The following is a 15155-nucleotide window of genomic DNA, read 5'->3' on the forward strand; positions in this document are numbered from 1 at the left end:
CAATGACATTGTAAAACAAACTGAAATATATGTTTTTCAATATTAAGTTGCTTCTTTTAATTAACAACTAAAATATAACAATCGAAATTAAAATATATGGGATGAAATAATAACATAGCTTTACATACTTTTGTTAAATTCTTTTGGATTGGACCAATTTAGATTTTTGTCCAATCAAATTCCTTCTTTCAAAAGGATACAAAAATATATTCTGAATTTTGACAGGTGCGAGGAAATGAAAGTAGACGTCACTGTAATTATGCTGCAATTTATATACTTTTTGTATGTTAATGTCAGATTCCGATGTACAATACTACCAATTGTTAAAATTATAATGCCAAACTTCCGAGATCTATGCGAATTATTGGATAAATGTTTATGAGACAGCAAACCAACAACACAAAAAAAAACCACACACACAATCAATAACTTGTTTCTTCAGGTTTAGATAATGACATACCTTAAATAATTGAAAAGTGCCTTTACACAGTATTCGGTAAGTTTTTCCACACAATAAAATTGAGAATGGAAATGGGGAATACACTTGATGATGTTTCTTTAGCCCCTTGATTATTAGATCACCATAAAAAATTGCATCATTTTTGAGGCAGGCATTAACTGTAAATGGGGACGATGTCTGTATTATTTTTTTTTAATTCAATCATGTTGATAAAAGAAACGGAAATATCGTAACGTTTCCGATATTGGTTCTGTTGTTAGGGATTTAGTTGTGACATTATTTAAGTTATGACGTCATATTCAATGTAAACAAAGAAACGCTGTTATCAGGTACCTAACGTTTTTTCATATCAAGGAATTATTAAAAATGAAATTGGTATTGTATTCCTTCCTATCTTATACTAGACTGATTAATGCATATTTTACTCAAAGTTTCATGCAAACGAGACCGGAAAAAGGAAGTACATTGTAGATTTCTGCGCAGATGCGGGAATTCAAAACATGACATAAAAAAGTTTGAACGATTTTGAGTTCATTAGTACAATGAAAATATCGGGAAAATTTTCCTGATTTTTTTTTTTTATTTGTCTACTGTTATTGGGGACTACGTTTATGAACTGGTTACAACTTTGCAGACCATGCATAGACAAGTTCTCAATATTTAAATTAACTACAAAAATTTCAAAGGTCAAACATCACACAAATGCATCAATTTATTGCTGACTTCATCATGTCTACCCATAATTAAGAATGTATTAACATGATTAACGAAAGATAGATTGTACATGCCTATATTTTTTTTATACATCTTTTGATTGAAAAACTCTATGTTCCTTTCCTGATGGCTAGTCAAACATTTAAAGGAATTACATATCATTACATGTATCATCAATCAAGAAATCTGAAATCTGTTTTTCACAATAATAACTATAGCTGACAGAGAATAGTGATCGTAAAGTGAAAATACCCATTCCACACTCATTAACAGACAGTTGTTTAGATTGATCCCCTTAAATAAATGTATATCTTACCATATGCATTGTTTCAATTTATTGATTTAAAAGAGGGGAAAAAGATACCAGAGGGACAGTCAAACTCAAAGATTGAAAATGAACTGACAACGCCATGGCTAAAAAATAAAAAAACAAACAGACAAATATTAGTACACAAGACACAACATAGAAAACTAAAGATTAAGCAACACAAACCCCACCAAAAGCTGGGAAAGGTAAGCAGATCCTGCTCCACATGTGACACCCGTCATGTTGCTCATGTTATTTCAAACCCAGTATATAGTCTCACATTTGTGGTGAAAAGGGTAGTGTCATAACGGTCAACCAACTTCTGATGGCGTCTGTAAAATTTACGAAAGGATGATTTCAACTTCACTTTAAGTTGCTTAAATTTGCTGAATTTATATATATTTTTAATGAGAATAAACAAATTTCATCAACAAAATAGTTTTCCCCAACATACAGTCAGGGGTACTACTTGTACAAGTGTATTTTATTTACTTGAAAAAGTAAAAAAAACCATACACATATAAGTAAATAAATAATGTTTGAATAATCTCCCCTTAATTTTCTAAAAAATTTACTTGTATAAGTAAGTTTTTCTTACAATCCAACAAACATCCTCAAGTTTTGAGATGTAAAATCATGCCTTTAATGATTTTTCCCAGGTTTGCTCAAATTTTTTCATTAAAGTTCAATGTTTCATCTCATTAATTCATCAAAGAAACTGATTGAGCAAAGATCTTGTATATTTGCGCAAGGCAATCAAAAATTGCTCCTTTGGGGCTTGTAAATGAGCAGTGTTATGAAGATAACAGACAAATGGGATTTTCATTGTCCATGAAATTACACTTAAATGATTAGTAAAGATATCTGTAAAGGGTACACAATTTAAAATTCTATTAGAGCAAAGAAATCTTAAGAATTTAAGAAAAGAAGAAAGGATGATTTTTTTACTTATACAAGTAAAAAAATCTGAATGCCAAAGGGACATAACTAAGGCAATTTTTTTTTTACCTATACAAGTAAATAAAATTCACTTGTATAAGTATCCTACAAATTTACTTATATGTGTATATTTATTTTTACTTCTTTAGGTAAATAAAATACACTTGTACAAGTAGTACCCCTGACTGACATACTAAATGAATGTTTAATGTCAAAAGATCATTTCTAAAAGTTATCATTTATCATGTTTATTAAACAAAATAATTCTTAGATAGTCATGACACTGCTAGAAACTTAATTTGTAGTTTCTAAGTTGAAAAATAAAATTATTTTAAATGACATTTAAGACATAAAATAAGATGATTCCAAGAATGAAATTTAATGCTTTTAAAAATACAATATAGCATGTAAAGTGATTATGAGTGTAAGTTGATAAAGTTTTGAACATTTTCATATCAGTTAAAATTTCTTTTTTTTCAGGTTTAAAATTAATATGTAACTTCATGTCTCACAGAAGGAATATGACTGAAAATAATTCCAATCAAGCTACAATGGGCTCCAATAGTAATCAGAATTGGATGAGGTTAAATCTGCCCATCAATAACACTGGAGCAATATCAAATCAGGTCGGAAATGCTGTTTCTGGCATTATGCCAACAATAATGGGACATAATCCACATAGAATAGTTGTATCTAGATCATCTTCGGTTGATGCCAATCAGCCGCAACAGACCCCTGTTACACAAACTAGTACTGACAATGTTAATAATGACTTTGTACTGGATTTAAACAGACTTCAGCATAATCCAGATCATGCACATTCACATGACTTTTTACACCAAGGACTACAGATTGATCCTGAGAGCCTCCAGGATTTTGGATCGGATGAAAATATGAATGAGAATCATGAACATTCCCATGAGAGACGGACTCCTCCGCTGACTCATCTGTTGTCTAACTCTATAATCTTTATTGTTATAGTATTGTTTAAGTTACTTTCTGATCATATTTTGGGTAAGTGATCAATTATCATGATCATTCTTAATGAAGAATAGAAAGGGTAAGTGTAGGATAAAATATCAACATCAACAAGTCAATAAGGAATAATATTTTAATAGTTTACAAACAAAATGTAAAGTTTAGGATCCAACGAATTAGTTATATTTATATAATTAGTAACTAACACATGTAACATGACAAACAATTTTTTTGTTTTGAATTTTTATAAAAAAAAATATTTTCTATGAATTTGATGAAGTTGAAGTCCAATCAACTTGCAAGGTAGTACACATGTTCCTTATGACAATGTATGATATGATCTTTCTTATTTTAATGCCAAATTAGAGTTTTTAACCCATTTTCACGGTCCAATGAACATAGAAAATGATATTGCGAGTGGGGCATCCATGTACTTGAGACACATTCTTGTTTTCAACTCAATTTATAATAATAAGTTATTTGATTACACTTTAAATATTTTCCAGGTGTAGTTGTGTTTCTATGTATGGGTGTAACATTTATTTATGCAAATAACAAACTTCAAGGCTTAGTTCATCAAACTTCACTTAGGGTAAGTAAAACATCTAATTGAAGACTAATAATTCTGTGTCATTCCAGTGAAAATAATTTATGTTATTCAAAGAAAAATGTGGAAAGGAATTATTATTAGTTGCAAAACTTGTTTCCCAATCCACTTTAAATAAATATATGTTTAAAGTAAATTTGACAGTACGGAGGCAAAAAAGGCATTTAATATTTTAGAGATATTCCATTCTAAAAATTTCTTTTTTTAGACATAGCAAATGTCTGAAGATACAGCCATATCTGTTTGTACAATGTATTTGAGATGAGCAAAATCTCCTCTGATATTTGCTGTTGAAACATGCTCTTTAATTGATGAACTTTCTTTTTCAGGATGTGAATCACTTTCGGTATATATTCTCTTTCCTACAATTAGCTGGATTGATGGCAGCCAATATGGCTACTGTGTATTACGTCTTCAGAGACCAAGAGTTATGGAAATTGTAAGCGTAAAATATATATAGCATACTTTTTATGTTAGAAAGAAAAAGAGGTTTCAAGTGTTGTTTATGGTATATGGAGGTGTATGATATTCTTCTCCATATAATTTGAATTTGATTCATGATATGCTATAATAATTTAATTTTGGATGTAACACGTCTTCTGATTGGCTGACGTTATTTTGTTATCAGACCATAGACATAATTTAGTCATGTGACCGTGACGTCATCAACGTTTTTTCAAGGTTTTCTACGGTTTAAAATGGAATTTAGAATTAAATTATAAGAAATGACTGTAATATTTTTTCTGTCTATTCGAAATAACATAAAAAATGTGGTGCACACTGTCAAATAACTTGTCATTCCTTAAAGAAAAAAATAAAGGAGATGAAGTGTACACTTCAATCAGACAGCAACCCAATAACAAAAACAAAAAGAACATTTAGAGGTCAAAATACTGTCCTCAACAATATACCTGAGGGCTATTCCAGTAAAATTTACCTAGGAGGGGCGGAACGCCGACGATATTTTTTTCCATAGGTGGGGGGTTATCAACATAATTGTATTCTGGAGGGTGGTGGTCCCGATTTAAATTCATTTCTGTTGGTGGGGGGTTTCTGAATGATAGGTTAAACATATTGTTCCCCCTGTTATGAAGGAAGATTCTCCTGAAAAGGTCATCCGACTGCAAATCAAGTTGGCAGACCACTAATTTTAAGCGTCCGTTTGTGTTCTTGTCAAACCAGTGATCGGGAAGGACGTGCCCCCTGCGCCTATAGCGCATATTGACAAGAAATGGCGCATACAGTGACAAATGTAAGCGCCCACGTGGCGCACGATACTTTTCACTTCGTTTCGAAACGTTTAGATATCGTCAAATGAATTTCCGATCGTGTTCCATGCCGCCATGTGTGTGTACACAACTGTGTAATGTTCCTCCAATAATAGGAGCACCTATATATTTTTGGGACGTCTCTGATGTTTACCTATGATAATAGAACCATGCGATTTCACGTCTCGGGTGTTTTCCTATTGTAATAATAAAACCATGCGGTCTAACTGATAACCCGAAAAACGTAATTAACCATCATTCATGATATATATTTTTTTTATAAACAACTTTAAATTTGTTAAATTTGGCTAGTACAGACGAGATTTAGCCCTTATAATAATCTCATTTAGTTTAGCTTGCTATTATTTCGATTGTAGAACCCCAAAGACTTTTTAGGAATATAGTGTTTGTCTCCATAAAAGACGCTTAACTGTCCTCGTCATTTTTTGGTCTTTGGCTCATTTTGACATTTTGTAAACATGACTTCTTCAGCGATTTGTTGTTTTGTTCTATGAATTAATGGTACTCTATACTGTTATTCTTGCCACCGTGATGAAGATATAATGATACAAGAAGTGCAGAGGAATTGCCTGAAATGTCCTCTGATACGGAACGTCTGGAATAAGTATGGTATCGACGAAGACCCAAATTTAATGTAAAAAAAACCAACATGAACATGAACAAGGCAACAGTACCAGTTTAAACATTGTAAATAAAGGTTAACTTAAATATTGTTGCGGTTGGAAGAAGTTATTGTATATTCATTGAAATTGAAATGGCAGAATTTGCTGTACTTAAATCTCTTTCCTTGCAAAGAATATGTCCTTAATAAGGTGGACTGGCCAATTCTTTGCAATTTTTGTCCCAAATAATATTTTATTGCATACAGTTTATAACAACTTCAAGTACCCTCTCCCTTGTATACCGTCTCCCCACAAAAAAATATGTGTGGGTGACATCCAAACTATGCGGTCCATAAAAAAATATTTATATTTGGCACAGACAATTAGATTTTTATTGCGTAATGTTGCGTGGGTGGTATTGAAGGAAAAAAATGGCCTAATTTTTGCGGAAAAATATGGCCTTGTTACACAGGAGAGTATATCATCTTCCTCAACATTTGCCTATTGAAAAAAAAATGTATATAAGAAATACAAAAAAAAAAAAAGAATTACATTGTGCCTACCAAAAATATTTTATGGCTCAAACTAAACTCTGAAACATCAAATGGTTGGTGCCAACCAGTTTCCACACCTGAAGAATATGTCGTACCTGAAAATGTTATTGACAGTTTTAAAAATAAAATGGGCCATAATTAAAATCGCACCCCCCTTTTTCGGTCACTGTGAGCTATTGCCGTCATGTTGCATCTGTCGTCTGCTGCTCCATAACATTATTACATGTTTCATTTTATATTTTAATAGCAACATAGCTAGTATAAAAAAGAAGATGTGGTATGATTGCCATTGAGACCAGAGGCGGATTTAGGGGGGCCAGAGGGCCCCCCCCTTTTTGGATGCACTGAAATAGATAAACCAACAAATTTTACATTTATTTGACAGGATGCAACATTTTTGTATACTTTAAAAAACTAGCTAACTTTTATTTTTTTTCTCTAGGTAGGGGGTCTTGGAAGAAAATACATGTTCTAGGTGGGGGTGTATTTTTTTAATCTTTTCCATAGGTGGGGGGTCAAAAAATAAGTGGCGTTCCACCCCCCCTGGATAATTTTTACTGGAATAGCCCTGATATACAAATACAAACATTTATTTTAAAGCACCATGTGTTTTGTGAATTTTAAGATAATAAATAATTAGAATCTTATTTATAGTTCAGTAACTGAGAATACAAGAAATTTTGCAACTAGATGTTGTGGAACAGTTGTGACTTACATTTTGATAATATGCATTTGCCTTAAGGTGGTACCTAACACTACAGGGAGATAACTCTGTAAAATCAGCAGAACGTTTTAATGACGTTGTGTTCATAAGGGAATATTAAGCTTCTCAATGATCAAAATAAGTGTTTGTCAAACTGCTATTTAACCAGTGTATTTTTTCTGATTAAACAGTTGGTTCAAATTTTTTAATTTTTTATATTTTTGTCAAAGGGTCAAAGTAAATACTTTGTAAAAATTTAAAAAAAAATAAACGAGCCAAATTAATTTTAGTTAAAGTGTTGGGTACCACCTTAATAGAAGATTCTTGAAATTATAATAATATAATAAAATTTTATTTCTTTTTCAGATTGTTGTTCCAGATGCCTAATGGATGGACAGCTGATTTCTGGTTATTTTTGTGGATGATGGTTGTCACAGATTACATTTTAAAATATGCCACCATCATATTAAAATGTCTGATATCTGTTGTTCCATTCAGTAGTAAAAAAAGGGTATGCACGTTGGCTGTCTTGTACTGTAAAACAGAATAATTTATAATGACCCCAGTAGTCAGTAGAGGTACAAAAACCTCAGTGTCAATATTATATTTGTGAAACAGTCAAGTTGTAAGGATAGATAAATTAAGAATGGAAATGAGTAATATGCAAAAGAGACAAAGAGCTGATTACAGCCAAAGGCCACCAATATGTCTTCAATACAGAGAGAAAATCCTGCACATTGAGGTGGGCCTCAGCTGGCCCATAAATAAAAATGTGAAAAAGGATGTCATGTTAATCTCCAAAACATATAAATAAACTAAAATAAAAAAACATACAAGACTAACAAAGGCTCCTGACTTAGACAGATGCAAACATGCAGCGAGGTTAAAGATGTTTTGTGAGATCTAAACCCTCCTCCTCTACCTCTGGCCAATGTAGAATAAAGAAACACACAGTAATATGCACAGTAAAACATTTTATATTGCTATCCTCCCTTAAATTTTACTGTTAATTTTAATTATTATTTTTTTTTATTTCCAGGGAAAGTATTATATGTTCATAGAACATGTGATGCAGTTATACAGATTAGTTGTTACAGTGTTGCCATGGTTTCACTTCCTGTCAGATGATGTGTCTTTTATATTTTCTGCTGTTTTATTATTAGTTTATTTTATATTTAAGGTAAGAATTAGCACACATACATATGAGAAGATTTGGGATGAGTGCAAATGAGACAACTCTTCATCCAAGTCACATTTTGTAAAAGCAAACCATGATAGGTCAAACTACGATCTTCAGCAAGGAGCCTTGGCTTACACGGAACAGCCAGCTATAAAGAGCCCCAAAAATGACTAGTGTATAACCATTCAAACGAGAAAACCAACAGTGTAATATATATAAAAAATGAGACACAAGAAACACTTATGAACCACATCAACAAATTAAATGACAAACACTGAACATCAGATTCCTGTCTAAGGACATACATACATGCATGTATGAACTATATTAATTCTTTTTATACGACTGCAAAAATTTTAATTTTTTGGTCGTATTTTGCTATCACGTTGGCGTCGTCGTCTGCGTTGTCGTCCTCGTCGTCGTCGTCATCGTCCGAATACTTTTAGTTTTCGCACTCTAACTTTAGTAAAAGTGAATAGAAATCAATGAAATTTTAACACAAGGTTTATGACCACAAAAGGAAGGTTGGGATTGATTTTGGGAGTTTTGGTCCCAACATTTTAGGAATTAGGGGCCAAAAAGGGCCCAAATAAGCATTTTCTTGGTTTTCACACTATAACTTTAGTTTAAGTGAATAGAAATCTATGAAATTTTGACACAAGGTTTATGACCACAAAAGGAAGGTTGGGATTGATTTTGGGAGTTTTGGTTCCAACAGTTTAGGAATTAAGGATGTTTGCTCCTCCACTTTTTGACTTTGTGCCAGATTTTCAGAATCCTCTGGTTTTATCCATGTATTGTCATTAAAAAATTTTGCCCACTAACCCCTACTTTTCTTTTTATATTGTATTACATAAAGTTAAAAAAGCCATATTTCAAAATTTTACAAAATTCTTGTTATTTTTTCATAGTGTTTGAAACAAATAAGGTGCCAATGTTAAATATATGAAAAATCTAGAGAGAATAATTTCCCGCCAAATTTTCAATGGCTTATATCTCGAAAACGAGCACACGGACCCTCCATTTTTTTCTACTTTTTTACTTTCTTTATTTATATACTATCAATCTATAATAGTCTTTTAAACAGCTTGTTATTTTTTAACAGAGTAGCGAACATCCTTAAGGGCCAAAAAAGGGCCCAAATGAGCATTATTCTTGGTTTTCGCACAATAACTTTAGTATAAGTAAATAGAAATCAATGAAATTTTAACACAAGGTTTATGACCACAAAAGGAAGGTTGGGAGATCGAGGGACTTAGAATTTTTTATTTTCTTTCAGAAAAAAACGGTTGGTAGGTATACAAATTATTTTTTTTCCCACATCAGCTTTAAAAACTTTTGAGTCGGGGGTCTGAAGGACGGTCGGTCGGGTGACCGGAAACACAACATTTTTTTTTTTAAGCCTTAATGAAGAATAGAAAGGGTATGGCATAAACAAATTTTGGGTAAGTGTAGGATAAGATATCAACAGCAACAAGTCAGATTGATTTTTGGAGTTGAGGTCACAACAGTTTATGAATTAGGGGCCAAAAAGGGGCCCAAATAAGCATTATTTTTGGTTTTTGCACCATAACTTTGATATAAGTTAATAGAAATCTATGAAATTTAAGCACAAGGTTTATGACCATAAAAGAAAGGTTGGGTTTGATTTTGGGAGTTTTGGTCCTAAAATTTAGGAATAAAGGGCCCAAAGGGTCCAAAATTGAACTTTATGTGATTTCATCAAAAATTGAATAATTGGGGTTCTTTGATATGCCGAATCTAACTATGTATGTAGATTCTTAATTTTTGGTCCCGTTTTCAAATTGGTCTACATTAAGGTCCAAAGGGTCCAAAATTAAACTAAGTTTGATTTTAACAAAAATTGAATTATTGGGCTTATTTGATATGCTTTATCTAAATATGTACTTTGATTTTTGATTATGGGCCCAGTTTTCAAGTTGGTCCAAATCAGGATTCCATAGCAAGTATTGTGCAATAGCAAGAAATTTTCAATTGCACAGTATTGCACAATAGCAAGAAATATCTAATTGCACAATATTGTGCAATAGCACAATAGCAATTAATTTTCAATTGGAGTTATCTTTCTTTGTATAGAATAGTAGTTGATAATATATGTTGGAAATTTGCCAATCGGTTGGGTTCTTTGATATGTTGAATCTAAAAATGTACTTAGATTCTTGATTATTGAAGTTTTTTGGTCCAGTTTTCAAATTGGTCTACATTAAGGTCCAAAGGGTCCAAAATTAAACTTTGTTTGATTTCATCAAAAATTGAATCCTTGGGGTTCTTTGATATGCCAAATCTAACTGTGTATGTAGATTCTTCATTTTCTACATTAAAGTCCAAAGGGTCCAAAATTAAACTAAGTTTGATTTTAACAAAAATTGAATTCTTGGGCCTCTTTGATATGCTGAATCTAAACATGTACTTAGATTTTTGATTATGGGCCCAGTTTTCAAGTTGGTCCAAATCAGGATCTAAAATTATTATATTAAGTATTGTGCAATAGCAAGTCTTTTCAATTGCACAGTATTGTGCAATGGCAAGAAATATCTAATTGCACAATATTGTGAAATAGCAAATTTTTTTTTAATTATAGTTATCTTTCTTTGTCCAGAATAGTAAGCAAGAAATATCCTATTGCACAGTATTGTGCAATAGCAAGAATTTTTTTTAATTGGAGTTATCTTTCTTTGTCCAGAATCAACTTAAATCTTTGTTATATACAATATACAATGTATATACACTTTTTACTACCAACTGATAAATTTAAATAATCTTTACCATTCAGTGATAACAAGCAGTTTTTTTACATCTTAATATTTTATGATGTATTTAAATGAGTAGTTATTGTTGCAAACTCCATTAGAAATTTGAATTGATATCAGTTTTGAAAAAGGGAAACGGGATGTGAAAAAAAAGGGGGGGGGTTAAATTTTTCTCATTTCAGATTTCATAAATAAAAAGAAAATTTCTTCAAACATTTTTTTGAGAGGATTAATATTCAACAGCATAGTGAATTGCTCAAAGGCAAAAAAAACCTTTTAAGTTCATTAGACCACATTCATTCTGTGTCAGAAACCTATGCTGTGTCAACTATTTAATTTTAGATTTAAAAAGTTTGAAGAAGAAATCTTTAATTGATTTGTAAAATCTTGGCATTTGTTTTGTGTAAAAAAAAACCCATGTAATGTCAAAAATTTGATCACAATCCAAATTCAGAGCTGTATCATGCTTGAATGTTTTGTCCATACTTGCCCCAACTGTTCAGGGTTCGACCTCTGCGGTCATATAAAGCTGCGCCCTGCGGAGCACCTGGTTGTGTTTTGGTCTGTTTTTCTTAACTATAAGCAATAGGTCAACTATATTTGTTGTATGGAAGAATTGTTAGTTGTACATGCCTGTCTGCCATGGTTCCTCTGACCTTGACCTCATTTTCATGGTTCAAAGGTCAATGTTTTGTTTTTTTGGTTTATGTTAAGTTTAAGTGACAGTTGTAATAAAGCTTTATATTTAGGACTATTAACATAATATCAATGATTAGTAAAGAAGGCGAGACAATTTAGTGTGTGCACTCTTGTTCACTTAACAACTGAAACTGAATACATTGTCTTTACATAAATATTATCATGCAACTGCAGTAAATGTTTGAAATTTAACATTTGGATTTACATTCAAATACACACGCAATTTGACAAAAAGAATTCCTTAGGAAATAGAATAGTATATGAGAAAAATGAATACTGAAGAAGTTTTATTTCATTTTAGCTGAATAATACAATGGTAAAAATCCAAGATGTGTACAATGCTGTTGGTAGACTCAGAACAGATATTGTAAGTAGTTTATTTTTTTACAATATACAAGAAAGGACTTTTCCAGAAAATACTATGCACCCCCTCCCTCAAAGGTAAGCAAACTTTTTATGCCCCACCTACGATAGTAGAGGGGCATTATGTTTTCTGGTCTGTGCGTCCGTTCATCCATCTGTTCGTTCGTTCGTCCGTCTGTCCCGCTTCAGGTTAAAGTTTTTGGTCAAGGTAGTTTTTGATGAAGTTGAAGTCCAATCAACTTGAAACTTAGTATACATGTTCCCTTTGATAAGATCATTCTAATTTTAATGCCAAATTAGAGAATTTATTCCAATTTCACGGTCCACTGAACATAGAAAATGATAGTGTGAGTGGGGCATCCGTGTACTGTGGTCACATTCTTGTTAAAACTTTATTAGAGTGATTCTATTGAAATACCAAAATGAAAATCCCAAGGGATGAAGGGAGTTTTGTTCTAATTTTTGTTTTATTTCTGGGGGTGTTTGGGGTTATTAATAAAAAGTGCCATCTCTTGGGGGGGGGGGGGGGGGCGCATACTATTTTCTGGAACAGCCCTAATGATTTCTTAAATGTTAAATGTGAATTTATAGTAAGCATTTCTTTCTAAAATGATATAGATTTAGAATGTGAATTTATACTTAGCATTTTTTTCTCTAAAAGGATATTTTGACTGACAATGATTGTTTGTGCTTTGATTATATTCTTGTAATTTTTAAGAATATGAATTGAACACAAAATGTTTGTATTTTAGTCCTATGGAACCCGACCTAGCCAAAGTGATATAACATCCAGGGAAGAAAGTTGTCCCATTTGCCAAGATGATTATAAAGATCCAGTGATGTTGGCTTGTAAAGTAGGTATTTCCCCTTTATAATCAGTTAAATTTGTGGTTTGGGTGGCAGAGTGGCACATGGGGTAGATCACATGATACCTTGATTGCTGGCAGATTGGTTCATGGGGTGGATCACATTATACCTTGATTGCTGGCAGAGTGGCACATGGGGTAGATCACATTATACCTTGATTGCTGGCAGAGTGGCACATGAGGTAGATCACATTACACCTTGATTGCTGGCAGATTGGTTCATGGGGTGGATCACATTATACCTTGATTGCTGGCAGAGTGGCACATGGGGTAGATCACATGATACCTTGATTGCTGGCAGAGTGGCACATGAGGTAGATCACATTACACCTTGATTGCTGGCAGATTGGTTCAGATCATTGATTAGTATTTGACTGTATAGTGATACAAGAAGTTGATCAGCATTTGCCTGATTTACTGGCAGACCTGGTTAAACATAAATGAATAATTCTACAATTGAGATACAATATTTTTCTAATTTTTTGTGCTATTTTCACATTTCTTGTGCTATTTTCACATTTCTTGTGCTATTTTCACATTTCTTGAGCGGTGTGAGAAAAATATTTCTCATCACTAGTGAAGTATCTGTTCACAGCTAATGATTGGTCAACATTTGGTTATGACGTTAAATTTTCTTGATTTCTTCTGAATTTCCTATTGTGACTTCCTGAAAAAGGCGACAAAGCCTGATGACATCACACATAGAGAACACAACTTTCTGCAAATCTTTGGAAAGGAAGGACAAAAATCATTAGAGTAACAGATTCCACAAGTTGATGTCAAATTTTTATATGTTGATATCATAATTGTATTTCAATGCCATAATTGATTTTTGACCAACAAAAATCTAAGATCAAGAGAACCAAATGTTGATTATAAACATTTGTTTGGGAAAGGATAAATCTGATCAAATCAAAACTTTATTTTTGGAATATGATACCAACTTTGATGTATTAATTGTTTATTAAAACTTTAGTACATAGTGACAGACTTATAACATAAAAAATAGTTATTCACATATATGAGTTCATGTTTGTTTATTTTCTTATTTTCTTTTTGCAGCATATTTTTTGTGAGAGTTGTGTTACAGTCTGGTTTGATCGAGAAAAGACATGCCCGATGTGTAGGACTCAGATCCATGCGGAGAATCCAGAGTGGAAAGATGGATCAACAAGTGTCCACATTCAGTGGTATTGAAAGGTCCGAATAATAACATTAGAAATCAACAAAGTCGTAGATTAAAGACAAAAGAGATAGCTGATTATATCAGTAAAAGTTTTTTGGCATTGATGGATGGGGATTATTTACTGTGGATTCATATATTTTCATTAGTACCAATTTTGAGGAAAACTTGCACTTTCGTGGATATTTAATTTCATGTATTGCCAAAATCTGCACCCGCAAAATCAACGAAAATTGGTTTCAAACGAAAATAAATGAATCCACAGTATCAGAAAAAGTTTTTTGGCATTGATTGATGGGGAATATTTACTATGGATTTATTTATTTTCATCGGAACCAATTTTCTTGGATTGAAGAAAACTTACTTTTTCGTGGTTATTTCATTTCTTGGTATTGCTAAAGTCTATAACCTTTTGTAATTCGTTGAACACTAAATTTGATGGTTTATATCTGTACCATCAAAATCCACAAAAATTATTATCAAACGAATAATAGTGGGTCTCATTGGGGTCTAAGCGTGATGCGGGATTGCTGATTTTTTGTAAGCGTGACATGTGAAAGTCAAATTATTGTGCTGTGAAAACGGGAAATGAAGTCTAGGGGGACACGGGAAATTACAAAAAAATGAGAATTGCTTACGTATATAATGTAAGCGGGATACGGGAATCTGACAAAACAGTAAGTGTGATCCAGGATCAGAACCCCCCAATGAGACCCCCATAATAAGTAATCCACAGTATGACTTTATTGTTATTAGGGGTAGTGGACACATTTGTTTTTAATTGTTTTCTGAGGTAAAATAATGTATTGCATATTATTGTTATTATAATTATTATATTATAATTAATATAGTGTCAAAAAAATGAAAGTGAGGCAAATATTTTGCTCTTTTATGAGAATTTTGTATGTATTGGTATATATTCACATAAAAAGCTAATGAT

At 32.2% G+C, this 15155-nt stretch overlaps 1 protein-coding gene across 3 annotated transcripts; it reads left to right on the top strand.

The window, feature by feature from the left end:
• Positions 1–142: 142 nt before the first annotated feature.
• LOC139527985 (RING finger and transmembrane domain-containing protein 2-like) lies at positions 143–14580 on the top strand. 3 transcript variants are annotated; one of them, XM_071323734.1, is made up of 9 exons: positions 143–253; positions 2901–3434; positions 3905–3990; positions 4335–4444; positions 7520–7664; positions 8193–8333; positions 12105–12170; positions 12919–13020; positions 14095–14580. In XM_071323734.1, exons 2-9 carry the CDS (start codon positions 2924–2926, stop codon positions 14227–14229), a joined length of 1296 nt encoding a protein of 431 aa, XP_071179835.1. In that variant the 5' UTR covers positions 143–253; positions 2901–2923; the 3' UTR covers positions 14230–14580. The 3 variants fall into 3 exon arrangements, with proteins under 3 accessions (XP_071179835.1, XP_071179836.1, XP_071179837.1); XM_071323735.1 differs by having other exon boundaries at positions 202–282; XM_071323736.1 differs by lacking the exon at positions 143–253 and adding an exon at positions 423–496.
• Positions 14581–15155: the final 575 nt, after the last annotated feature.

The sequence above is a fragment of the Mytilus edulis genome, chromosome 6 (assembly GCF_963676685.1).
Source record: "Mytilus edulis chromosome 6, xbMytEdul2.2, whole genome shotgun sequence".
NCBI lineage: Eukaryota > Metazoa > Mollusca > Bivalvia > Mytilida > Mytilidae > Mytilus > Mytilus edulis.

Excerpts from the sequence above, each read along its gene's own strand:
- LOC139527985 (XM_071323734.1), top strand. The coding sequence starts at position 2,924 with ATGTCTCACAGAAGGAATATGACTGAAAATAATTCCAATCAAGCTACA. Across the intron at positions 3,435-3,904 it reads ACTTTCTGATCATATTTTGG|GTGTAGTTGTGTTTCTATGT; the intron begins GTAAGTGATCAA and ends AATATTTTCCAG. Across the intron at positions 12,171-12,918 it reads GTAGACTCAGAACAGATATT|TCCTATGGAACCCGACCTAG; the intron begins GTAAGTAGTTTA and ends TTTGTATTTTAG.